The sequence below is a fragment of the Balearica regulorum genome, chromosome 8, assembly GCF_011004875.1.
Source record: "Balearica regulorum gibbericeps isolate bBalReg1 chromosome 8, bBalReg1.pri, whole genome shotgun sequence".
Taxonomy (NCBI): domain Eukaryota; kingdom Metazoa; phylum Chordata; class Aves; order Gruiformes; family Gruidae; genus Balearica; species Balearica regulorum.
The window spans coordinates 29,625,778-29,649,684 of record NC_046191.1 but is presented as its reverse complement, the minus strand read 5'-3'; the positions used below and the strand labels follow the sequence as shown (position 1 = coordinate 29,649,684).

Sequence of the window (23,907 nt, the reverse complement as noted above, 5' to 3'; positions counted from 1 at the left end):
GTAACATCTTCAAGGTCACTGCTTTCTCCCAACCTTGCAGAGGGAACTACGTGGACCATGAGAAGAACAAGATGGAGGTGAAGTGCCGCGAGTGGAAACGCCATGAGTTTCACTATGACAATATCATCTGGGCTTTGCTGACCCTGTTCACAGTCTCCACTGGCGAGGGTTGGCCCCAGTGAGTATTCTGCTTCGTCCCCTCCCTTGAATGGGAGTGGGCATATCCCCATTGGGGTGGTCAGGTCAATAACTGGCTACACCCAGGCGGGACTGAGAGAGAAACTGCTGGACAGGGAGGAGGAGAAGGCGGCCAAGACATTGTGTCAGGACAAAAGAGCTTTTAGCCCCCATATGAGGCTGGAACCATGGCTGGGCTTAGCTTCTTCCTTAGGGAGTGAATGATGGATAACCCTTTCTCCTGCGTGGCCCTGAGGTATATCTTAGCTCAAGCTGAGAGATGACCACAGGACTAGCCCTTTCTTCATGCTCATGTGAGCTTGGGCAGTTTTTTTCTCTGTATGAGGGGCACTGGAAAATCTATTTTCCATCAGGGCCACAGGCAAAACACTGTACAACAGGCTGCAGCCACTTAGAAAGGTCGTCCTGTAAAGCAGGTTAAGACAGAGGTTTATCTTATCATTGTTACAAGCGTGGACAGAGCTGGCTGTACGAAGCGGGTCCCTTGAGAAGTGCCGCGTGGTGGCAGTCCTGATGGGCATATCTCTGGTTGCTTTTCTCCACCTGTCTGCCCACAGGGTGCTGCAGCATTCGGTGGACGTGACGGAGGAGGACCGTGGGCCCAGTCGGAGCAACCGCATGGAGATGTCCATTTTTTATGTCGTCTATTTTGTGGTCTTCCCTTTCTTCTTCGTCAACATTTTTGTGGCTCTCATCATCATTACGTTCCAAGAGCAAGGAGACAAAATGATGGAGGAGTGCAGTCTGGAGAAGAACGAGGTATGGTCTGGGGCAGGGGGAAAGAGGATTTTTCCACGGGTTTTCTGCAGTTTGGGAGCTTGGAGCTCCCTAGATGTTGAAAAGGTGTAAGAAACCTGTGAGCCACCTGCCTGCCCAGCTCATGAAGGAAAGAAGCGTGGCAGCCACTGTCCCCCATGTTACCATCAGCCAAGGTCTGATGCACGTTGTTTTATTCCAGAGAGCCTGTATTGACTTTGCCATCAGCGCCAAGCCCCTCACGCGGTACATGCCCCAGAACCGGCACACCTTCCAGTACCGGGTCTGGCACTTTGTGGTCTCCCCATCCTTCGAGTACACCATCATGGCCATGATAGCATTGAACACTGTGGTGCTGATGATGAAGGTGAGCCGGTCAGGGTGGGCCTGTCCTGTTTGGGTTGGTGGGGAGAAGGAGGATTGATCAGGATGGGACCAGAGGGTATTTTGGTTGTTTCTAGGAGGTGCTTTGAGACAGAGTCTGAACATGTATTCCCTTGGCATAGTCACTTGAGACACCCCATGCCCCAAACTGGAGGCAAGATCTTCCCTAAATCAAATGACCCAAATGATCTGGACCTCTTAACTACTGCAGAAACATCTGCATTTACTCTGTGCTTCCTCCTTAGAAGCAGCAGGAGCTGTCCTGGGAGAGGGGTGGAGAGGGGAAGGAGGCATGGGCCACTGCAGGACTTCCCTGGGACAGTCATCAGCCCCCTCCTGGCTAGAGATGTGTTTCTCTTTCCATCAGTACTACTCTGCTCCGTACACCTATGAGCTGGCCCTGAAGTACCTGAACATCGCGTTCACCATGGTGTTCTCCTTGGAGTGCGTCCTCAAGATCATCGCTTTCGGCTTCCTGGTGAGTGGCTGCTCCTGTTCTTGATGAGGGTGTTAATTTGGACTTTGGCAGCACACAGATTACAGAGGGAAGGTGTTAATAATGTGAGGTTGTTGCTATTTATTTTGAGTCCCAGTCTGAGAGCTGCTTTTTAGGTTGGAATTGCTCCTTTGGTTCTCATTAAACTTCCCACTGCTGGATGCTGGTGGGGGAAGCCACACCGTTGCTTCACTTTTTGCCTTGTTTCTGTGGTCCTTTGGTGCCTGCACCATGTATGCGCTGTGCAGCTGCTCTGCTAAAGCCAACTGCTGCTGCGATCGTGAAGGCAGCTCCAGTCCCTTGTCCCCGGGAGCCACAAGATGCTGGTGCGTTGCTGTCCTTGGCCTGTATCTGTTGGACCAGACCTGACCAGCAGTGAGACCTCCCTGCCTAATTCACAGTCCTCAAGTCCCCAGCCGCTCATTTCAGATTTGAAGCCATGGACTGCCTTTTCTTCAGCCACTCTTTGCTGCTTATCAGCAACTGTTGGATTTGGTCTTTTAGAGTTTTTCCTGTTTCTAACCCATACTGGGAGTTGAGGTCCACTAGCAGGAGGGTTCCTAGCCACCCTCCCTGCTCCCAGCGGTGCCAGCCGTGGTTAAGTCTGGTCTTGCACCAGCTGTTGCACAAACAGCAGGAGCTGAGGTGGGTCTGGGTGCCCACGAAGAGGAGGACAAAGCAGCCTCCTGGCTTTGAGGGTTGGTGTGATGAGCTGTTGCAGCCTGACCAGGACTGGCTGTGGCTGCTTGTCCCGCTCCCGTTCACCAGGGTGGCCTGTTGGATATGTGAGTTGTCTCCCGGGAGAAGCTGCTCCTTGCAGACACGCTCAGGTCTGCCACCATCTCAGACACAGGATGATGCTCTAGACCGTGGCTGCATACAAATGGGCAGCAAGGTCTCTGCTGCCACCGCCGTTGTCCGTGAGCATCCTTGGCCCACACCTGCCATCCCTGAGCTCAAATCCATGTTCCCTCTCTCCTTCCCTTTGCAGAATTATTTTCGGGACACCTGGAACATCTTTGACTTCATCACCGTCATCGGCAGCATTACGGAGATCATCCTGACAGATACCAAGGTGAAGCAGGGGCTGGGACTAGCGGGGTGAACTTGCTGCGGGGTGGGGGGCTCCCGCCTCCCTCTGACTCTCTCATCTCCTCCCAGCTGGTGAACACCAGCAGCTTCAACATGAGCTTCCTGAAGCTCTTCCGGGCTGCTCGGCTCATCAAGCTGCTGCGCCAGGGTTACACCATCCGCATCCTGCTCTGGACGTTCGTGCAGTCCTTCAAGGCAAGTCACATGTGCCCTGGTCTCCTCCCAGGCCACAGTGCTGGGGTGCTGCTCCCAAATGCAGGCTGTTCCCAAGGTCTTGTTGGCTTGTGGGAGAGACGGATCAGCAGAGCTTACCTGCTCGCTGTGCTTTTTGTACTCCTTTGGAGCTGGCCCTGTGCTAAATGAGATGACTCATCTGCTTCTCTTGCAGGCTCTCCCCTACGTCTGCCTCTTGATTGCCATGCTTTTCTTCATCTACGCGATCATTGGGATGCAGGTGAGCACAGACATCTCAGCGTGCATCCCTCTGGCCCGGACAGGCTGGACCAGCATGTCCTCAGCATTATGCGCAGCAGCCAGCCTTGTGCCTGCCTGTCATTGCTTCACTCGGTCACGGTGTCTGGGAAGGTCCCTGGGGTGGAAGAGCTTGTTTGGAAGCTGCAGAGCTGCATGCCCTGGGGGAGCTGCCACAAGCTTGTTCAGTCGAGCTCCACAGCTGCCTTCCCTACTTGTACCTGTGGAGATGTGACCTTGGGGACTCAGCTGGGCATCCCATGCTGTGGCTGCTTTCAAATCACCACCCCTTCATTTCATAGGCACTTCAATTTTAGAAATGACACCCCATCTCCAACTCCCTAGCAGCCCCCAGAGATTGATTTCATGCCTGAGGGACCTGGTGAGCAGCCTTCTGCCTTTCCCACCTGAACGGCTGGATCACGGTGGTGATCCCCACAGCTTGCCATCCACCTTGTCCCTCTGTGGAGGGATGGTCTGCTTGGGCTCTCGCACTTAGGGACCTGTGACCACCTACCAGATGGTGGGAAGTCTGTAGAGCATGAGAAGACGTGAGCTTTCCAGGCTCCAGCTGGTAAATAAGAAGCATGCGAGCTAAAACCCTCAGCTCCACACGTGCCGTGGGGCTGGCTCAGTTCTGCAGTCACTAAATCCCACACCGAGAATTTGACGAAGCATCTTCGACGATGAACACTCGGGATCCGGAGCCTCACGATGAGCGAGCCGCCGCAGTACCCAACGCCGTCGCCCGACGTGTGCTGCCAGGACGGGCAGATTTTAGGGAGGCAGTGGGCAGCGCGGTGGCCCCCGGCTCGGGCTGCTTGGCAGCGCTGGTGTTTAGTCTCTTCCACCCCCTCTCTCCCGCCTCGAGAGTCGCGTGGCTGCTTTTGGCTGCTCTGTCCTACACATCTCTGCACCGGCTCCAGGTGTTCTCCGCACTAAACAACCGCCATCTGACTCAGCCCCCCTCCCTGCCGTGTGGTAGTATTTGATTTTTTTTTTTTTTTTTTTTTTAACACCATTGTGAACAAATCCCCAAGCAGTAAAGTCTGTGGGCGTTATTTGAGCAAAATAGCTGGAGGCAGAAAATATTCTACAATTACACATTCCAAAAAACCTGTACAGGGAAAAAAATACTCTGCAGTTAGTGTATTTTTAGGTTCACGGAAAGTGGAATAAATATTTAACGGTAATAACAGCACATTTTTCCTATTTGAGGAACGTTACGAACATTCGTTATGTCCTACCGCAGCCTTGGCTGTGAGTCGTTATTGGGATATTGTCCATGTTTGGGGCTTCATTGCTTCTTTTGACCCTGGGGATGGTAGTCCCAGGTGTCTGGTTGTCCGTGGTGGGTCAGCGGTCAGTCTATCCCTCCCTCACTGAGCTTCTCCCCACCCTGTTTGCATCGCTGTGCCCAACCCCAGCATCACAGACCGTTTCCCCACTAAGGGAAAAGCTTCTGGGAGTTTCCAGGACCAGGACCCAGCACCCACCCAGGGTGGTATGATTTGTCCCCGTGCTTCCAGCACGCTCAGGACCTCCGGCTGCTGTGCGGTGCTCGGATGCCGCCCGTAGCGCAGCAGAGGGATGGATGTGGAGCGGTTGGACTTGGATGATCCCAGGTCCTCTGTGCTCCTGTTTCCATGGCAGCTCGGCCTCTCGCAGCCTCTGCCACCCACCACACATCCCTGCCGAGGAGAGGAGAGTCTCCTTCCCTGATGGATGCTCGGTGCCAGCTCCTCAGCGTGCTGGCTGTGCACCGGCGTGCATTTGCTGGAGTGCTTCTTCATGGGGGGTTGCACAGAGAGGGTGGATGTCCGCTGCTTTGAGGGCTGGCTGCACCGAGGGTGATGGACCTGGGGCAGGATTGGTCCCCGCAGCCAAGGTGAACATGCAGCCGCTTCCCCAGCCACCAAGCTCTTGCCTGAATAATTCAGACCTTTTTCTCCCTCCTGTAGGTTTTTGGCAATATCAAACTAGATGAGGAAAGCCACATTAACCGGCACAACAACTTCCGCAGCTTCCTGGGCTCCCTCATGCTTCTCTTCAGGTGAGCAACCACAGAAAATGCCTTTGGCAGCATTTTTGGGTGCAGGCTGGGCAGGTTCTTGCCGCAGGCTGCTTGGTGGAGGTCAGCTTTTGGTGCTAGAGATCAGCTGGGCAGCACGTGGCCACAGGAGCTCAGGAACCCCTTTTTCCCCCCACCCTGCCCCAAAAAGGATGTCTGTCTCTCAGCTCTTTGAACCAGCTGGCTGGGGTCAGTTGGCCCCATGTGCCAGGAGCTACACCCTGGCACGGCTGCACTTGTGTGGGTCCAGCTTGGTTGCTGCTGACCCAGTGCCTTGCTTCTCTGCGTGCCAGAGATGTGCATAATTTGGGGAGGGGGTTGCACAGCTTCTTGTGAGGCTTCTCCTTGTGGGGCATCCCGCCCCGGCTCCATCCTGTGCCACCACGAGCTGCTGAGCATGGCTGTGTTGGGTGCAGGAGTGCCACGGGAGAGGCATGGCAGGAGATCATGCTGTCCTGCCTGGAGGGCAAAGGCTGCGAGCCAGACACGACGGCGACGTCCGGGCAGAATGAGAACGAGCGTTGTGGCACCGACCTGGCCTATGTCTACTTTGTCTCCTTCATCTTTTTCTGCTCTTTCCTGGTGAGTTCCTCCTCCCTGAAAGCCCTTGGGGCGGGGGGGTCCATCTCATCAGCCCCCCAACCTGCACCCCTGCCACAGGGTCATCTCTGCTCCCTCTCCCCCTACTTTCCTTTCTCCCTGCCTTTTTCCCTTTCACTTAGATGCTCAACCTGTTCGTGGCGGTCATCATGGACAATTTTGAATACCTGACTCGGGATTCCTCCATCCTGGGACCTCACCATCTAGATGAGTTTGTCCGGATCTGGGCAGAGTATGACAGAGCAGCGTGGTATGTAGCCAGCTCCTTCTCTCCTGAGCAACCTCTCAGAGCTGATTTTAAACAGGCGTCTCTACGTTCTGCTATTGGAAACTGGCTGCGATGCCTGGGACGGTCAGGGAAGGGCTGCTCTCCCTCGCAGTCGTTACAAGGGCAGCAGCTGGTTCCTACAACGCCTGGTAGCACAGGCATCTTGGGTGACATTCATGGTTTGCCATGGTCTTTATCCTGAGTGCTTGGAGGTTCCTGCTTTTTCTCTCCTCCCTGGCCAGCGGGCAGGTCTCTCTCAGCCTCCTTCCCTGTCCCCATGCACCAGCTGGGTGCCTCTGCCCTGAGACCGGCTCCACCGCCTGGTCCCCAGCACCCACAGCTCCCTGTCAGAGTGCGGCTTGTTACCAGCAATAGGGAGATGCTGGGGGTCTGCTGGGCTCCTGCCAAGTCACCTGTGGAGGACCTTGTTGGGAGTGTGTTTGATGGGTTTGGGGAATTGTGTTTTTCTTCTGCTGGCCAGCCTGCTCACCTCTCTAGAGACCGGAGGACTTTGTTTCCTGCACTCATGCCTCTGCTGATGAGGACCCCAGCAAAGAGGGCTCCTGTTTGCAGGCAGCAGCCTGTTCCCGGCGGTGGGATGGGTTCACAGCGGCCGTATGTACCCTGGGTGGCTGGGCCTTGACTCCGCTCCTGCTGCTCCTGCAGATGAGCTGCCCTCTGATGCTCCTCCCAGGATGGTCTGGAGCATCCCTAGGGCAGTGTGGAGCCCTCAGCAGCTCTGGGAGCGCATTTGTCCTCCACTCAGCCCCAGCACTGCGAGGGTGCCTGTGTGGCCCCTTCCTCCCTCCCACAGCCCAGGGACAACCTCTTTGGAGCCATGACACAGTACCGCGTGGGTGATCTTAGCTTGAGAGCCCATGGCAGCTGCCTTTGGAGACTTTTCACCTCCACTACTAATATCCTGCCCCTCGAGAAACCAGCTCCAGCCAGGATATTTTTTTTTTATGCCTAATATCATCAGCTCCTTGTCCACGGTTTCTGTCCAACCCTGTGCAGCTCAGCGCTGGCCAGGTTCCTCCCCGCACGGCCTCCTCCAGCACTCTTGTTGCTGTGCAAGGCTCCCGTGGGCAGGTGGGTTTGCTTGTTAGCGGGTGAATATGCCTTGTGCAAGGAGGAGAGGTCAGCATGGGTGACTAGAAGTCCTGATGGACAACTAGAGAAGGGAGAGGAGGTGAGAGCGGTGAAACATCCAGCTGCTCAGTGTGGGGTGTCTCACAGGATTTCTTCACATCAGGCACTTCATTCACTCTCACCCCCCACGTTGGTGGCCTGGGTCTCCAGGACAGTGTAACAGCATGCCCGAGCTGTCCTATTGATGCCATGCAGCCCTCTGATTTCTGAGCAAGCCACGCTCTTTCGTCATGATATGTAGCTAGTGGTTAGGGGACGTGCACAGGAGCCGGTGGTGCTGGGCCCGTGGGGGGCAGCCCTGGCCCCCGTTGCTGTGTGAGGAACGGGTGAGTACATCTGAACGGGTCCCACCAACTGAGTGGGGCAGCCGTTCTGCATCCTGACACCGGGACCATGACGTGAAAGTCTCGTGAGGAGATTGCCCAGCACCGGGGGGGCTCAGATATGGGTTTTGCCCAGATGGTTGGGTTAGCTCTGGCCAGCAATGGAGAAGGGATGGGAGAAGAGCAAGGAGAAACCAGAGGCAAAGGTGCCAGGTTGGACGGTAACGCTAATCTTTGCCTCCTTGTGCGGTTTCCATCCAAGCTTGTCTAAGGATGCCCAGGAGGCTGCAGCACACTGCACCTCAGCGCTTCCACCCCACACGGTCCTGCTTCCCTAAGGGCTCTGCTCTGGAGCGGAGTGGGGACCTCCGCATCCGACGGCCCCTGCACCCTCTCCTGCCAGCTCTCCATCTCGACTGCTTTGTTATTTCAGCCGGTGCAGGAGGGATACGGGCTGTATCCTGCGATGACTGCACCCGGGTCTGGGGAGATGTGCTTCTGTGGGCGAGAAGGGGTGTGTGTACGGGAGGGTTTGCTTCTAATAATGTGTACCCTTGGCAGAGCGTGGTCTGGTGGTCGGAGCACAGGACTGGACCACGAGAGACCTAGGTGCTAGTGCCACAGCCACCAGCTGGTCACATTATGTCTCCCCGTCTCAGGTTCCCCAGATATTGGAGATACAAATGACTCAGCTGCCAACCTCCCTGGGACCTTGTGAGGACCAGAGAGTTGGCTGTGCGAGGGCAGGCTCTCCTGTGGTGTGATGGGACACAACTCCATCAAAAGGCCTCGTGGTGGCTAGAATCCAACCAAGCTGTAGGCTCACCCCGTCTAAAACCCCAGCCCTCTCCCACCAGGCGTAAGGCAGCCAGGGGCACGATGAGAAGAAAGGTGATGGGGTGGTGTTCACTGCCAAAACTGTCCTTCTCCGGGTCAAGATGGGTCAGCGTGAGGAGGTATGAGCTGACTCATGGTGGAGAAGGCAGTAGCTGATGCTCACAGCTTTCCCCTCTCTGGGTCTGACAGAGCCAGAAGGAGAAGAGCCATGCACCCCGGGGGTCTTGCCCCACAGATGGCCCCAGCCTCCCCCAGTTAAGCTCTCCATCCTCCCCTCCACCCTCTCAGTGTCCTATTAACCCACCTGTGCTTCCTTTGCAGCGGCAGGATCTCGTATAAGGATATGTACAAATTAGTACGGGTGATCTCGCCTCCTCTGGGCCTAGGAGAGAACTGCCCCTACAGGGTGGCGTGCAAGGTTTGCCTCCCAGTCCTCCGCCACAACCTGGCCACGGGACGCACCATCCACCCCTCCTTCCCCCCCGCTCCACCGCCACCGCGCCTCCCGAGGGAACCCTGACGTTGCTTTCCTTCGAGTTTAAAGAGGTCCGCGGCCTCCCAGAGCCAGCAGCTGTCCCCCTCGAGGGGAGGCATGAGTGGGGCCAGGCGGGGCTCAGAGCCTCCTGGGGTGGGTTTCGACAAATTGCGTCCACCAGCCAGCCCCCCGCCCCGGCTCCATCGGCGCAGAGAGCTCCCGAAGGGTGCCAGGCCAAATGCCACTGTCCCTGCTGGGCTTTTCAAAGTGTCCTCAAGTGGGAGCAGGACTTTTTTGGGGGGCTCAGATGTGGTTTTCTCCTGGGGTGGGAAGGGAAGGGAGCGAAGGCAGGAGGACTTCGGGGACTTTGCCGTTGTTTTGCAGAGTGAGGTCTAGAGAGAAGACGGGGAGGCCAGGGTGAGGTGACCCCTATCCTTAGAGGATGCCGTGCTGTACACAACAGGCTCTTCCTTAAGTGTGGCACTTGGAGGACACACAACCACGTCTCTGGGGAGCAAGACTTGCTCCTTCATGGACCTGCTTGGGAGGTGGTGGCATCTGGGCACAGCTCTGGAGCTCAACAGCTCCTCTCCCTCTGCTTGACCCAAGCTCCTGGCTGCTGGACATGAGTCCATGGCAGCGATTTGGCCTCCTTGTGTCTCTCTGACTTGTATGGGGCTTTTTAAATTTTATTTTTGGGTGACAGTTGAGCAAAATCCTGTGCCTCCCACCTTCTCCAAAGTGCCACGATGCCTATGTTTGCATCCGTGGCATGAAAGGATGAACTGCAGAGCTTGATCTTCCCTCTGTGCTCCTGAGGAGATGAACAAGGGAAGCTCAGATGCCCCCAGCCCTTGATCTTGGCCCTGCAGAGAAAGAGGGTTCCTTGGTGTGGCATGGTGTAGCCACCACGTCCTTCTCACCGCATCAGTAATGCTTCTTCCAGTCAGCATCCCTGGAATGGGTCTGTCACCCTCCACAGCTGGTCATGGAGATGATGCACACATTTGAAATCTTGAAGTAGACCACCAGAAGTAAAGCAGAGCAAGCAAGACAAGGTCTGAATGCTCAGTCATCTCATTTATGAAGAGGTATTTAGGGACAGGAGATTTCTTGCAAGAATCTCAGATGGCTCGTCTGTTCAAGGAGGGGTTCCTTGTAGTCTTTCCACTCTTCTCTGTTTCATCCCTGGCAAAGGATGTTGGCTTTGCTGAGGACACTTGCTCAGGTCCCTGCAGACAGAAGACACCTTCAGGAGGAATTTCTAGTCTTTCTCAATTGACATCAGGGCTTCACTGGCAAACACTGCTCTCCTAAGCTGGATCACCTGGTGCTCAGAAGGGTTCCTGTAATGCTTCCTGGGAAGAGGGAGGTCTGCAGCAGTCTGGGCTTTCTGCTGGCTCTGTGGGACGGACAGAGCAGTGAAGGTGGATAAACTCAAGGGGAGGTGGAGGCAGAGAGAGTGAGACCAGATTCTGCTGTCATGTGAGGGAGACCATCCCCATCTCTTCCCTGTGTTACCTTGGTCTCCTCCTCTCTGTGCATGGCGTATTTCAAGGACATGAGAGATTTTCAGGGATTCCTACTCCCCTGGAACAATTCCCAGAAGGCAATTGATGAAGAAAGAAAATCACGTGGTTGTGGCATCTTGGTCCAGATCCCAAAATGCCAACCTGACTTGCTCACCTTTCAGTTTGGTGAGCCTGCCCTGCACATCACAGTGTACGGGTTCACCTTCCTGGAGCCCACACCTCTATTCTGCCAGGCAACATGGCAACGATGACTTGCAGAAACAAACACCAAAGTGTTTATGGAGTGGTAGACAGCCTGCTCTAGAAGAGATGGTGCTTGGGCAAGTTCAGGATGCTGCATAGGGGTGCAGAATGGTATGGAAGCATACCCACTAGGCCATCTGCAGGTGGGCTAACAAAGGGACATTGATGCAGGAAGATTTCTGAGAAGTCCAGCAAGCTCTGTCTTATGCTGGGGAGAGCAGGTCTTGTAATCATATCTTGCTGGGACTGCATCCTGGCAGCCAGCTCTGCTCCTTGGGGCAATCTCTGGCTTTCTTCAACACATCCACTCCTAGCAGTCATGCAAAAGTGAGCCAAGGAGGTGGGCATCACCTTTGCCCCCTAAAAGTAGCCCTTGAGATGGTCATGGGCCAGGCAAATGCTCCACAGACATTCATGTCCCTGTGGACATCTCCTGTTCCTGAATCTACTCTCACATCACTTGCTATTCTGGTACTCTGTTCCTAATAGCCTGGCACGGCACAGTACTTATTTCCAAACCACAGGAGGACAGATGTCCCCCAGATGTCCTTCTCCATCACTCACAGAGTTCTCTCGGAGCACCAGGACCAAGCCATTACTGCCTGGCGGTTTTACAGGCCACCCTGCGCCATAGCCACAGGGCACATCTCCTTTCCAGACACAGGACAGATGGCCAGCTCTCCCATCAAGGATGCACCCGTGCTGGGACCAGCTCCTGGGAGCAATCCTGTTCAGATGCGTGACATTGCATGTGCCTTCCTGTGCTTCGCTCCATGGGGATGTGGTTTCTGGGCACTGCTGTGCTGCTCAAAACGCTTTAAGATCTCTGCTCTGAGAAGCAGCAAAGTGTGCAGCCTGTCTGTGAGAACAGCACAGTTCTCCTGCGGTCCTTCTTGGTTACTGCTGCGAACTCTTCCTTTCGTGGGAATCCATTCCTCCTTCATTGTGCGGAGAATCTCAGTACATAAGACAGTGTCTGATGTGTGCCGGGTGTGCTAAAATGCCCCCTGCCAGGACGGGTGGGTGGAAGATCACTGTCTTGCTTCCTTTTTGCACAAAGTTCTTGAGCATGAAAATTTTCAAGTCATCTTCTCTTCAGATACCTAGAGCCAGTGCACATCCAGCTCTGCCAAGATGCTGCTTACGGACTCCTGGACCTGGATATTTCCTCTTGATCATCTCACTTAATGGTCTCCAGTGTTGTTATCAATCCTCTTTTGTTCAGGTGTGTCAGGTCTCAAAGGGGATGGCTTGCCCAGCCTGTTCTATGCCTGCACCCCAAAGAGCTCCCATTGCAGGTCATCACCATCTCTAGTTCACATTCTAAACGTCAGGACTTACCTTGGTGACGGCCTCTTTGGCCAGGGTACCGCTTCCAAACCAGTGATACCCCCTGAGAGGAGGAGATATCTTCTTCTCCACTTTCCACACTGCTCAGAGCACATGGGTAGGGAAGAGGCCAAGATCCCGCAGGGAATGCTCAATTTTTTGACGGTGCCCTCTCTCCCAGGCCACTCTGGTTGAGATGGGTTCCTCTCCAGCAGCATCCTCCCAGTCCAGCTGTAAGGGTTGATGCCTTTGCTGTTGCAAGGTTGTCCTTGCCCATTGATCATCCTGAATGTTGTGGTGCAGGTCAGAAGCCTGGCATGAGGGGAAGAAGAGGTGGTCAAGCCCAGGATCCCTGGGAGATGTACTTGAGTGTCCTCCTGGATGCGCAGAGAGAGAGACACACACACAGGCCAAATATGTCAGTCTGGCAGAGGGTTCAAAGCATCACTGGGTGGCCCATTTTTGGTAGCGTTCCTCACTGCAGTAATCCTAGGCAGGTCCTTCCAGAGCAGAGGAGTGCGAGGTGGGGGTCCATCCTAGCTGCCTCCCTTGGGAAACCCAAACGAACCCCGATGTTGGAAGACCCAAACAGCTGCCTCTGCTGAGACTCTTTAAACTCCAACCTGGTGGAACTTGCAGCCGCATGTGGGAGAGAGCCAGGGCGGGAGCATGGCATGTACAACTTTTCCTCCCAGTTTTGTTTTTTCAGCCAATTCAGCATGCCTTTTGCACTGGTGCATGGTGGGAAAGTGGTCCATCCGCAGAGCCAGACGGAAGCAACTGGGCATCTTCCTTTGACAAGTGACCCTGGCCCACTGCCTTCTATGCAAGATGCTGCCTCCCAATTGCATAGACCTTATGAGCTGGGGATACACAGCCTTCCGGCTATGGGTTAGGTGGCGATGCAAAGAAATACCCAGGTTCCCCCCGGGAGGGAAGACGCTACGGAGGCCACAGAGCACTGTGGTGCAAACCACCGTTATCTCAAATAACCCATGGCTTGAGTGCCGTGTATCTGATTTATACCACTCGCACACAGCCCTGGAACCTGTGGGACAAGTTGGGGGCTGCTGGAGGGCTTTAGGAAAGGGGTTGAGAGCAGAGGAGGACTCCCAGACTGCTAGAGAGACAGACAGGCGCTTGAGGCCAGCAGCAGAGAGGAGAGGGGTGAGTTGCTTTCTGCCAGCATTCCTGGGTCTGTGTGAGCAGTGCTATAAATCCACATCAGGACAGTCTCTCATGTATGATTTGCCTTGATTAACGGGTTTCCTGTTCTTTTCCTGTTTGTCCGTTTGTTTTTTCTCTCCTGTTTTCCTGTACTATTTTTGTTTGTACGTTTTTCTGCTCTCTGGGAATGCCTCCTCTCTCTCTGCATCTCCCTCCCTCCCCTTCCCCCTTCATGAGCAGTGGCCGAATCCATTACACTGAGATGTATGAAATGCTGACTCTTATGTCACCACCGCTAGGCCTCGGCAAGAGATGTCCTTCCAAAGTGGCCTATAAGGTAGATCAACCCTTCCTTCTACGGGGGTCAGAGCCGAGCAGGAGCCGGGGCTCAAGGGAGCTGCGGGAGGTGGGGCTGGTGGGAAGCCGGGGAGGTGTTGGGGGTATCCAACACGTGTTTAGCTCGCTCCTGCGGAGCCTGGTGTGCTCAGAAGAGCCCTGGCCACGTTGGCTGGTCTCCACTGCCCACACATGTGAGGCTGACGTGGTCACTCGCAAGCCCAGGGAGCTCTGGGGTGGAAGACCCCAGCGGAAGAGAAGGGGCAGGATCAGCAATAGCGTGGAAGTGGGAGGGCTGGAGAAGATGAGGTGAGGAGCAACCCCGTAGCACAGTCCGGAGAGTGCGATGTCCTTAGGAGCTCACTGACCCAAGCTCATCCCCCGGGCTTGGAACCATCCTTGTCCCGGCCAGCGCAGAAACAGGGCTGAAGCCCGTGGAGAAGGGAAGCAGGTGGGCGGCAAGGACATATCCTGTAGGAGCAGCTCTGCAGCGCCTGAGGAGCCAGGTGCATTGGCACGAGCTATCCCAGGGATAGCTCGTGCAAGGCAAAGCCAGGTGCCTTCAAAAGGTGTTTCACCCCCTTGTTCCTCCTGGGGCAGTGGCTGGCTCATGACACAGGCACAGCATGCTCCCGGCATGGGAAGCCTTGAAGGACACGGGGTGGGAGCTGTGTGGCTTTGCTGAGGACAGCAGTTGCTAGGACAAGACCCAGAACTACAGAGCAATGTGTTGCCCAGGTCTGGAGCAAACTGAAGCTTTTCTTGGCCAAGGGCGGCTGCTGCCCGCAGCCCTTTCAGCAGCATTCAGGGCTAGCGAAGGGGGGATTTCTGCACACTTGCAAACGCGCTGCCACCCTCTCCAGCTCTCACGTGTTTGTTCACGCATGCGTACATCCACCATCACACTTTTCCAGGGACAAAAGGGAGGCTTGAAGGCAAGGAAAGGACATGAGAAGCCAGGGGAAAAGGAACGGGCAGGGAAGGGATGACCCAAGGTATTCACAAAGCAAAATATACTCTCTGGAAAGTGGATCTGGTCACTTCGGTTTGCATCCCGCCTGCCCAGGGTGGGGAAGGAGCATGGCGTGTCTAACCTGCCTTGGTTGCCCTTCTCTCTTTCCTTCTGCACTTTTTCTACCCCTCCTTCCCTTCCCCACCCTTGGATAATTTGGACCCTGTGCATGTGCTGGCAAACTTCATCTCTAAAAGACGCAAAAAGGGAGCGCCAGGATGTAGCATGCTAGAGGAATCCAGCCGCTCTGAAGTCCCTGAAGGTTAGGGACCCTCCTCTCCCCTGCCCCAGGTGGGAAGGGTTGAGAGCTGAAAGCCAAACCACCTCGGGAACGGAAACCTGAGCCCCCTCTCCCCTTCCCGAGCATTCCCCACGCCCGCATCCCTGATGGATGGGTCAGGCGTGTCTTCCCAAAAGTGCCGGGAGGTGCCGGCGCAGCCCCGGTGCCGTGGGGCGGGGGGCTCAGGGGCCGTTCCTGGGGCGCAGGAGGAGCCCTGGAAGGCAGTGAGCCGGTGTCCTGGGGTGGAAGGAGCCGGGGCGGGGGTGGCGGGGTGATCCTTGCCCTTCTTTTTTGGCTGTGCTGTTCTGACACTCTTTGTTGCTTTTTATTTTTTAATTTTAATTTTTTTTTTCCCTTTTGTTTAATGTTTAATTTCTTTTCCTCCAGCCTGGTCGATGTGTTTTTCGATATTGTTTTCCGTCCGCTGTTTTCTTCTCTCTCTTGCGCAGAGACTGGTGCTGATGAACATGCCCGTGGCCGAGGACATGACGGTCCATTTTACCTCCACCTTGATGGCGCTGATACGCACGGCCTTGGACATCAAAATTGCCAAAGGTATGGTCGATGGGGTAGAGCGGGGACAGAGCCAGGAGGGTTTCAGAGCGACCAGCACTGGTCCTTTGGGAAGGCTGAGGACATCACAGCCGAATTAGGGTTGGTCACCCAGAGCCCAGCACGTGGATGGAAGTGATTACCTTGAACATGCAAATTTCTGCCTCTTTATATAAAAAAATCTATTTCTTTAGCAAAGAGGCGGCCAGTTTTCCCACTGGAAGCTGCTTCTGGAGAGCAGGAACAGCTTGGTGTCCACTGTGTCATGGAGCAGGGAGAGAATTCCCCTTCCTCCCCACGTACAAAACCAAACCAAGGAGGGAAAAGATCGCGTGTGTTTGGCTTCCTAAGGCTGTGGGGAACAGAAGTCTCTCTCTCTCTCAGGGAAGATAAAATGTTCAGAGCAGGAAAACCTGCTTTGTTGTTGTTGCTGGAAATGCTCTGATTCATCAGATCAAAAGCTTTCTGCAAAAACATGCCATTTTCAGTAAAACATCCCCTGGGAACAGCTCAGCTGTTGGGAAAAAACCCAACCCAGGGCAAGATATCAGCAAAAGCCCAGTGCTGAGACAAGTCCTTGGGTTCAGACCCCTCTAGATAAAGCAGAGATTTGAACCTGGGTCTCCTGTAGCTCAGCAGAGCTGCCTTCAGGCTGGGGTGTCTCCGGTTGGCGTGCGTTGAGAGCTCCCTTTGAGCCTGGGTCTTCCTCAGCTCAGCAAATCCCTTCACCGCTGGCCAGAGAGCTCTGCTCTCCTCCTTACGCAGCATTGCCGAGTATTTAAGGATTTCAACCAAGCGGAGCTGCTCTTTCACCAGCACATGATCCGCTCACCAGAAAAGAGAAAGTGGGGCAGCAGCAGGTGTGTGTGGGTTGGAGTAGGATTGGAGCCGCAGAGACGGACCCAAGGCGAGCTTGAAGATGGCAGCTTTGAGTGGGAGGGCAGGGGATGGGGAGATGGAGGCACATATGGAAGGGATGGTAGGAGAGTTTCCGTGCGAGAGCAGGAGACCAGGCTCGCTGGTGCAAGATGGCCCTCCCAGCCCAGAGAGCTGGCTGCTGCTCGTGAACCTCACTTCAGGATGGGAAAGGGGTGGTTTTAGTTGGACCCTGGTGCCAGGTCTTGAGGTACATGGGCCACTTTTTGCCCCTCGCTGTTCAAGGTGGTGCAGATTGGCAGCAGTTAGACTCCGAGCTTCAAAAGGAGATCCTGACCATTTGGCCTCACCTGTCCCAGAAGATGCTTGACCTGTTGGTACCCATGCCAAAAAGTGAGTCTCTGCGGGTGCTGTCACCGCTGTCAAATTTCCATCATACCTGTAGCAGCTTTTTCCCAAAGGGAGGTGGGGACCAGTCAGACCCATCCCCAGCTGGGGGAGAAGTGGGAAAAGGGTTTGTGTTCTACAGGCTGACTTCTGCCTTGCTTGGCCTGGCTGCTTGAGAACCCTCTTGAAAACTGCCCAGTTTGCAGGGATCTACTCCTGCCAAACCCCGAGTCTCCTGTAAATCATCTCTGGAGCATACAAGGGCAGGAGGCTGAGCATCATTTGCCCCATAATATGTGATGGTGTGATGAAGCTGTGCATCTTGGTGGTTTATGACGATGCTTTCAAGCCACCTCCATCCATTTTCTCTCTGTGTGGGGTGTCTGGGTGTTCATCTCTCTTTTGGAGCGGTAAGCAGACTTCGAGGGTCACCAGGGTATCCCACAGCAGGGCTCTTCCTGAGATCCGTGTTGGTGCCTTCAGACCTGCTGTTTCTGTTACGACAAAAGTGTCACCCCCGCTCCCTTCCCCTCTTATGCTCTCAGCTTCTGACCTGACTGTTGGCAAAATATATGCAGCCATGATGATCATGGATTACTACAAGCAGAGCAAAGCGAAGAAGCAGCGGCAGCAGCTGGAGGAGCAGGTGGGGCTCAGCGAGGGCGCGCGGTGGGCAGGACGGGGGGGGGGAGTTCAGGGCACCCTCGCTGCTTCCTACCACGTCACGTGCAGCCAAGCTGCACGGGATACAGCTGAGGGATGAGGATGGTGGTAGAGGTTGGGCTTTGGTGACTACAAGGTGTGCATACGTGCGTCCTCAGCCCCCAACGGCGATCATGAGCACGCTGTTGCCTGCTCAAGCTGGGGGGACTTGGTTGGTGAAGCACTGGATGTTCATCTGCATTTCCTACAGGCTCAGCTTCTTCCTTTCCTCAATACAGAAAAACGCCCCCATGTTCCAGCGCATGGAGCCGTCCTCCTTGCCGCAGGAAATCATCTCGAACGCGAAGGCTCTGCCTTACCTCCAGCAGGACACCCTCTCGGGCCTGTGAGTATTGCCCTGAGAAGAAGGGAGGTATTCCTGTTGCTTTTGTCTTCCTGCAGCCTTTGTTTTGTTCTCTGGAGATGGCACTGGGATGCACAGAGGGTTGAAGCGCTGCTGGGAGCAGGGGAAACTCAGTCCGGGGCAAAAAGCTCCCAGCACGAAGGTTTTGCGGGATCCTGGGTCGCTGGTGTGCGTCAGCATCACCGACAGCAGCAGAGGTGGCTGAGGGGGATGGCCAGGTGTCTGCACGGATGCTCTTCTTGCAGGACCATCCCAACACTAGGTGTAAGCTCTCTTACCGAGGAGGGCTCTGAGATGGACCTGAACCTCGGGAGCAGTTGAGCAGCAGGTTCCTGGGTGGTGCAGGGTCGGCGGGGGATCCCAGCACCCTGGCTGGCGGGAGTTGCTGGCACTGCACTCGGGATGTCCCCGCTGCTGCCGCGGCACCTGAGGCACTGGTGTCCTCTCCTGCCTGGGCACCACTTCAGCTCTCCAAAGATGATGTTTGTCCTGGGGGTCTTGACAGCCTGGGGGGGGGCAAGCACAGTTGCTCCCCAGCTCTGAGCTACCAGAGAGGCGATGCCCAGCGATGGCAGCAGCCAGCTTGTGGCCTTCCTGAAGCCGGGCTGTCTTTGCAGGAGCAGCCGAAGTGGGTTCCCCTCGCTGAGCCCGCTTTCGCCCCAGGAGATCTTCCAGCTGGCGTGCATGGATCCGGCCCACGGGCAGTTCCAGGAGCACCAGTCTCTGGTAAAGTCACGCACTGCCTGGCGGGCACTCGCCTGCGGTCCCAGCGAGGATGCTGGTGGGCACGGGGAGGTGTGGGGCTGCCAGCACGGCGGTGAAACGCTGCTCCCAGCCCCTGTGGCAGCGAGCTCAGCGGAGGGGTGGCAGCTGCTGGGTCACACATGGATCCAAAGCAGGGGATAAACATCCCCGGGTGTCCCTCAGCTGGGGCACTGGCCCCTCATCTCTGGGCGCTGGGGACGTGGCCAGCCCTGGACCAGCCCTGGCCCGCGGGGCCGGGCAGCAGCAAGTGCTTTTGGGTGAGAGCTGCGACCGGGGTGCGATGTCCTGCAGTAAAACATCCTTCTCTTCACAGGCTGCTCTTTTTTCCACTGAGCGCTCATTTCAGTGGGTTACCCTGTGCTGAGTGATGGTATCTGATGTTTTCGGATTCATGTTCATTTTGTTGTCAGTGCTGGTGTCCCCAGTCCCAAACCGAGCTGTCAGACTGTCTCCAACGGGAGCACACCCCTCCGGCCTCACACACACGCCGGCCGGCAGCAGCACTGTCTGTCTGTCTGTCTGTGTGTATATATATATACATATCTCTCTATACCTCCCTCCATGTCTGTGCGTGTGCATTTGTGCACCACCCCGACACTTGTCGGATGCAGTGTTGTACCACTGTGCATCTCCAGCCCGGTCCGTGTCCCCGGGGTCCGTAGTACTCTGTGTGAGCTGTGTACCGCACGGGTGGGCGTCCCCTGCCCCGGCCACCCCGGCCGTGCCACCGTCCTGCCAGCCTGGAGGTGGCAGATGAGACTCCCTCCTCCCCAGAAAGTCACCTGCTAGCGGATCTCCAGGGTCACTCCCTGCCCATCTCCTTGGCACCACGTCCTCTACAAAAGAGTCCCCTAAATTGGGAATTGACCAAAGCGCCAAGGTGCCATGAATGATGTGCTTTCCTTTAACGAGGATGTGGCCAGAAAAAGCAAGGTCAGAGAGAAAATCCCATGCGTGTGTCCCCTTCTGGCAAAGGGAGGAGGAGTCAAAGCCCAGCAGTCAGGCTGTCCCCAGGGTCCAGGTCCACCTGAGGAGGTGCGAGATGAATTGGCCATCAGGCGAGCCTGAAGCGCCGCATCTGGGCTCACCTGCCACGGACTGCGAATCGCAGGTTGTTTTTCAGGGGTGACGCGGTGGATGATACGACTTAAACTCCCTTTTTGGCCCACTTGAAACCGCCCCCGGTTGAGCTGTCCCCTGCGAACGGGGCAGAAGCAGCGTGCTGCCCTGCTCCAACCCCATCCCAAGAGCTCGGCTGTGTGTTTGTTTCCAGGAGCCAGAGGTTAGGGAGTTTCAAAGAGTGCAGCCCTCTAACCGTGGCAGCTACCTTCCCGTGGACACTCAGGACCACGCTGTCTCTGGGAGGGCCTCCTCCATGCCTCGTCTCACTGTGGATCCCCAGGTAAAACCAAGCAAAGCCCCCACGGGTGCCGGGTCCAAGCAAAGCCTACCAGGTAACGCTGGGGCTTCTCTCCACGCTGAGCAAGTCCCGTGAGCCCCACGGCTTCCCCAGTGCCCCGACATCGGAGCATCTCCCCATCTTTGGGGTGCTGCACAAGTAGGAACGCTGCTGCCCCCCTACACGGGAGAGACTGGCAGCAGAGAGCAGCCAGGGGAATCCATCTCCTGGCTCATGCGGGAGGTCCACGGCGGAGCAGGGCCACGCCGGGAGGTTGCGGGGTCCCCCCGCAGTGGGACACCCCTCCTTTCCTCCAGTCCTGGGTGCTGGCTGAGGTTTGAGGAGTCCCAGCCCAGCTGTCAGATGATCTCCCAGGTGACGAAACACCTTTTCCTTCCTTTCCCGTTGTCCTAATGCACACGCTTCTCCATCTGTCCAGGGGAACCCAGGCCACATCTCACCTCCTCGTTTGTCTGCCTGGTTTCTCTGTTGTTCTGTCTTGTACTCAGCCTCCTCCGAGACACAGACGCTTTTATGGGGTTCGGTTTTGCTGTGGAGTCTCTGGGTCTGCTTTCTCACAGAGGTTATGGCGCAAGCACCAGGTCCTGGCGTCAGTGCTGGTGTGACACGTCACGGCACTTTGGGGGAGGCGTGAAGAGGAAGGGAGGCTTTGCCTCATGGGCTTTATTGACCATTCGGCAGCGAGGGAGATGATCAGAAGGAGGGGATGGGAGCAAGAAAGGGTACGGTGCGAGGAGAGGAGACAGGGAGAATGGCCCGAGGCTGCGGAGGCAAAAAGCTGCTAGAATAAAGCAAAGGAAAATGTAGAAGGAGGTGATGTTTACCATAAAACACGTGAGAACACAAGCTAGAAGGAGGGGAGAAGGTAGAAAGGAGAAGCATGGGGGAGAGAAAGAAAAGGAGAGGGAAGATAAAACAACAGCGTGAGCGGGGAGAGAGGGAATGAGTGCAGGGGAATGGGATGGGGATGCGGGAATAAAGGAGGACCTGGGAGGGGTCTGGAAAAGTGGCAGCAGCTGGGAAAATAAACACGGAGCGAGGGGCACTGGAGGATCCCCTCTCTGTCAATCATTTCTTCTTCAGTGTCTCTGTTTGCTCCACTTGACCCTGTTTTCAGGGCGGGGAGGGATGCTGAGGCAGCCTGAGGGGCGATGGTCTGGCACCCTCCATGTCCCCGGGCCGGGGGCGGGATGCTGCTGCTCTTCCCCCGACACGCAGCACCTTGGCCTGAATCGCGGTCGCTGGCTTTGCCTGTGGAGCGTGGATCCCCACCGGCTGGGGAAGGGGACCCCGCGAGCACGAAGGCTAAACCCCACTCTCCTCCCGCCCCTGATTTGTGCAGAAATTATATGGGGGGGCTGTGCTCAGGCTGGCTGCCCCCCACCCCAAATCTCCCCATCCCAGTGACTGGTGTGACAGTGATAATGGGTGAACCGGTAATTGCTTGACCGCTGTCCCCCCCCACCCCTGCCCTGCACTAACCCCCTCCCCGGCCGGCCGGGGTTGCTTGCAGGTGGTGACGGACACCAGCTCGATGCGGCGATCGTTTTCCACCATCCGGGACAAGCGCACCAACAGCTCCTGGCTGGATGAGTTCTCCATGGAGCGCAGCAGCGACAACACCTACAAGTCCCGCCGGCGCAGCTACCACTCCTCGCTCCAGCTCTCCGCCCGGCGCCTCAACGCCGACTCGGGTGAGCAAGGATGGGCGACCCCCATCCCCATCCCGAAAAAAAAACCCCCAACCCAGCCGAGCATCTCCCACTCCTGGGGAGGGGATGGAGGGGACTGACGGGGGTGTCCTGCAGGCCACCGGTCCGACGGGCATCGCTCGGGTGGCAGGGAGCGGGGGCGATCCAAAGAGCGCAAGCACTTGCTGTCCCCCGACATCTCCCGCTGCAACTCGGAGGAGAGGAGTCCCCAGGCGCACGACGAGTCGCCGGAGCGGCGGCGCGAGTCCCGGTCACCCAGCGAGGGCAGGTCGCAGACACCCAACAGGCAGGTGGGTGACAAAAACCCTTTCCTAAGCACAAAGGGAGGAGTAGAAAAAACCTCCTTGCCAGGACCAGGAAGATAAGCCCCAACTCCGGGAGCTCCGCGCAGTCTCTCTTCCCTACGGTGGCATCTCCGTGTCACCCATGGGCTGAGAGGTTGGGGCGAGGGGTGGATATCCGTGCTGACCCTCTCTCCGCCGTGGCATCTGCTCCCCGCCAAAGTAGCAGCGTCCCGGCCCCAGAAGCCTGGAGATGCCAGGGCTTGAGTGTGCTTGAAATCCACGGAGATGGTGCCTGCAGAGAGACCAGCAGCGGGCGAGACGTTAGCTGTTCCCACAGTGGGCTTGTGGGTACCCTGCTCTTGCTGGCCATCAAAAGCTTTTTTTTGCTTTTGCCCACCAAGAGCAGACACATCCTTGTCCCCGGTGCGGACACCGAGGCAGCGATGGGATGGGAGAGGGCGCAACGGGGCCTCCTCCGGGCAGGAGGATGCTCTGGGGAAAGCGGGTGCCCGGTGCTGCCAGTCGCCCCTGTATTCCCCAGCATGTCTTGCTGCTTTGCAGGGAACGGGATCCCTGAGCGAAAGCTCCATCCCCTCCATCTCGGACACCAGCACCCCCCGGCGAGGCCGCCGCCAGCTCCCGCCAGTGCCCCCCAAGCCTCGTCCCCTCCTCTCCTACGCCTCCATGCTGCGGCACGCCGGAGACGCCTCGCCGCCCCCCGAGGAGAGCGAGGGGGGATCCCCGCTCCTCTCCTCCACCTTGGAGCCCAATGCCGCCGGCCTGACCGAGTCTTCCAGCTCCCCGGCGGGGAAGCAGAGCCGACAGTCCACCCCGCAACGCTACATCTCGGAGCCCTACCTGGCCCTGCACGACGACTCGCACGCCTCAGACTGCGGTGAGGAGGAGACGCTCACGTTCGAGGCGGCCGTCGCCACCAGCCTCGGCCGCTCCAACACCATCGGCTCGGCCCCGCCGCTGCGGCACAGCTGGCAGATGCCCAACGGGCACTACCGGCGGCGGAGGCGAGGGGCAGGGCAGGGAGTGATGTGCGGGGCCAGCATCGACGTGCTCAGCGACACCGAGGAAGATGACAAGTGCTAGAAGCTGCCCCCCCGCCCCGTCTCAGCTCCTATGCCCCCCCCGCCTCGCCTCCTCCGCCCCCAAAAACCCCGCGCCCCGCCGCCGCCCTGCCCCTCTCCAATGCATGCTCTTCGCCACGCCTGGGAATGAAACAAAACCAAAACCAAATGCAGGGGAAAAGGAGAAAACCAAACCGACCGGAACAGAGGGGGAAAAAAAAAAAAAGAAAGAAAGAAAGAAAAAAAAAAAAAGTCTTTGTGCAAAAAAAAAATTAAAATCTGTCGACTTTCATTTATTACTATCACTTTTTTTTTCTGCACAGAGAAGCATTTGATGGGCGGCGGAGCGGCTCGGCCGGGCGCGCGTGCTGGGGGGCGAGTGAGAGCCCCCCGGCCGCAGCCCTGCTCCCTGCCCCGAGCGGGACCCCCGGGAAGGCTCATCCCGATGGTTTTCCACTCCCCGAGGCCGGAGAGTCCCAGCGAGGGGGTACCAGGGGCCCCCTTTGCTCTGTCGCTTGGGCTCCTGCTGCTGTGGCTTTGAATTTCCCTCCCCGAGGGTCTCATCCAGCCCAGAAAAGGGGCGAGGTGTGATGGCGGGGTGCGGGGCGCCGAGGGGTCGGGGTGCACCAGGCAGATCGGAGTGGCTCTGCCTGCCGGGGGGGACAAAACCGAAGCTGACTGGTTTGTACTGGGGCAGACGGGAGCAGGGCGGGGGGCTCAGTGCTGCCGAATGTATCCCGTCTC

The 23,907-nt window shown here is 56.7% G+C and overlaps 1 protein-coding gene across 1 annotated transcript in view; it reads left to right on the top strand.

Moving 5' to 3' along the window:
• The window catches only part of CACNA1E (calcium voltage-gated channel subunit alpha1 E), a 137,119-nt gene extending 113,664 nt beyond the window's left edge, over positions 1-23,455 (top strand). The window contains exons 30-49 of the mRNA XM_075760364.1: positions 41-178; positions 756-957; positions 1,157-1,321; positions 1,706-1,816; positions 2,826-2,909; positions 2,996-3,121; positions 3,315-3,380; positions 5,359-5,450; positions 5,885-6,050; positions 6,191-6,318; positions 8,970-9,066; positions 15,472-15,577; positions 16,736-16,843; positions 17,383-17,483; positions 17,779-17,885; positions 18,521-18,629; positions 19,942-20,070; positions 21,602-21,782; positions 21,897-22,090; positions 22,646-23,455. Of these exons, the coding sequence (XP_075616479.1) occupies positions 41-178; positions 756-957; positions 1,157-1,321; positions 1,706-1,816; positions 2,826-2,909; positions 2,996-3,121; positions 3,315-3,380; positions 5,359-5,450; positions 5,885-6,050; positions 6,191-6,318; positions 8,970-9,066; positions 15,472-15,577; positions 16,736-16,843; positions 17,383-17,483; positions 17,779-17,885; positions 18,521-18,629; positions 19,942-20,070; positions 21,602-21,782; positions 21,897-22,090; positions 22,646-23,185 (2,950 nt within the window). The 3' untranslated portion in view covers positions 23,186-23,455. The remainder of the gene's footprint in view (positions 1-40; positions 179-755; positions 958-1,156; positions 1,322-1,705; positions 1,817-2,825; positions 2,910-2,995; positions 3,122-3,314; positions 3,381-5,358; positions 5,451-5,884; positions 6,051-6,190; positions 6,319-8,969; positions 9,067-15,471; positions 15,578-16,735; positions 16,844-17,382; positions 17,484-17,778; positions 17,886-18,520; positions 18,630-19,941; positions 20,071-21,601; positions 21,783-21,896; positions 22,091-22,645) is intronic.
• Positions 23,456-23,907: the final 452 nt, after the last annotated feature.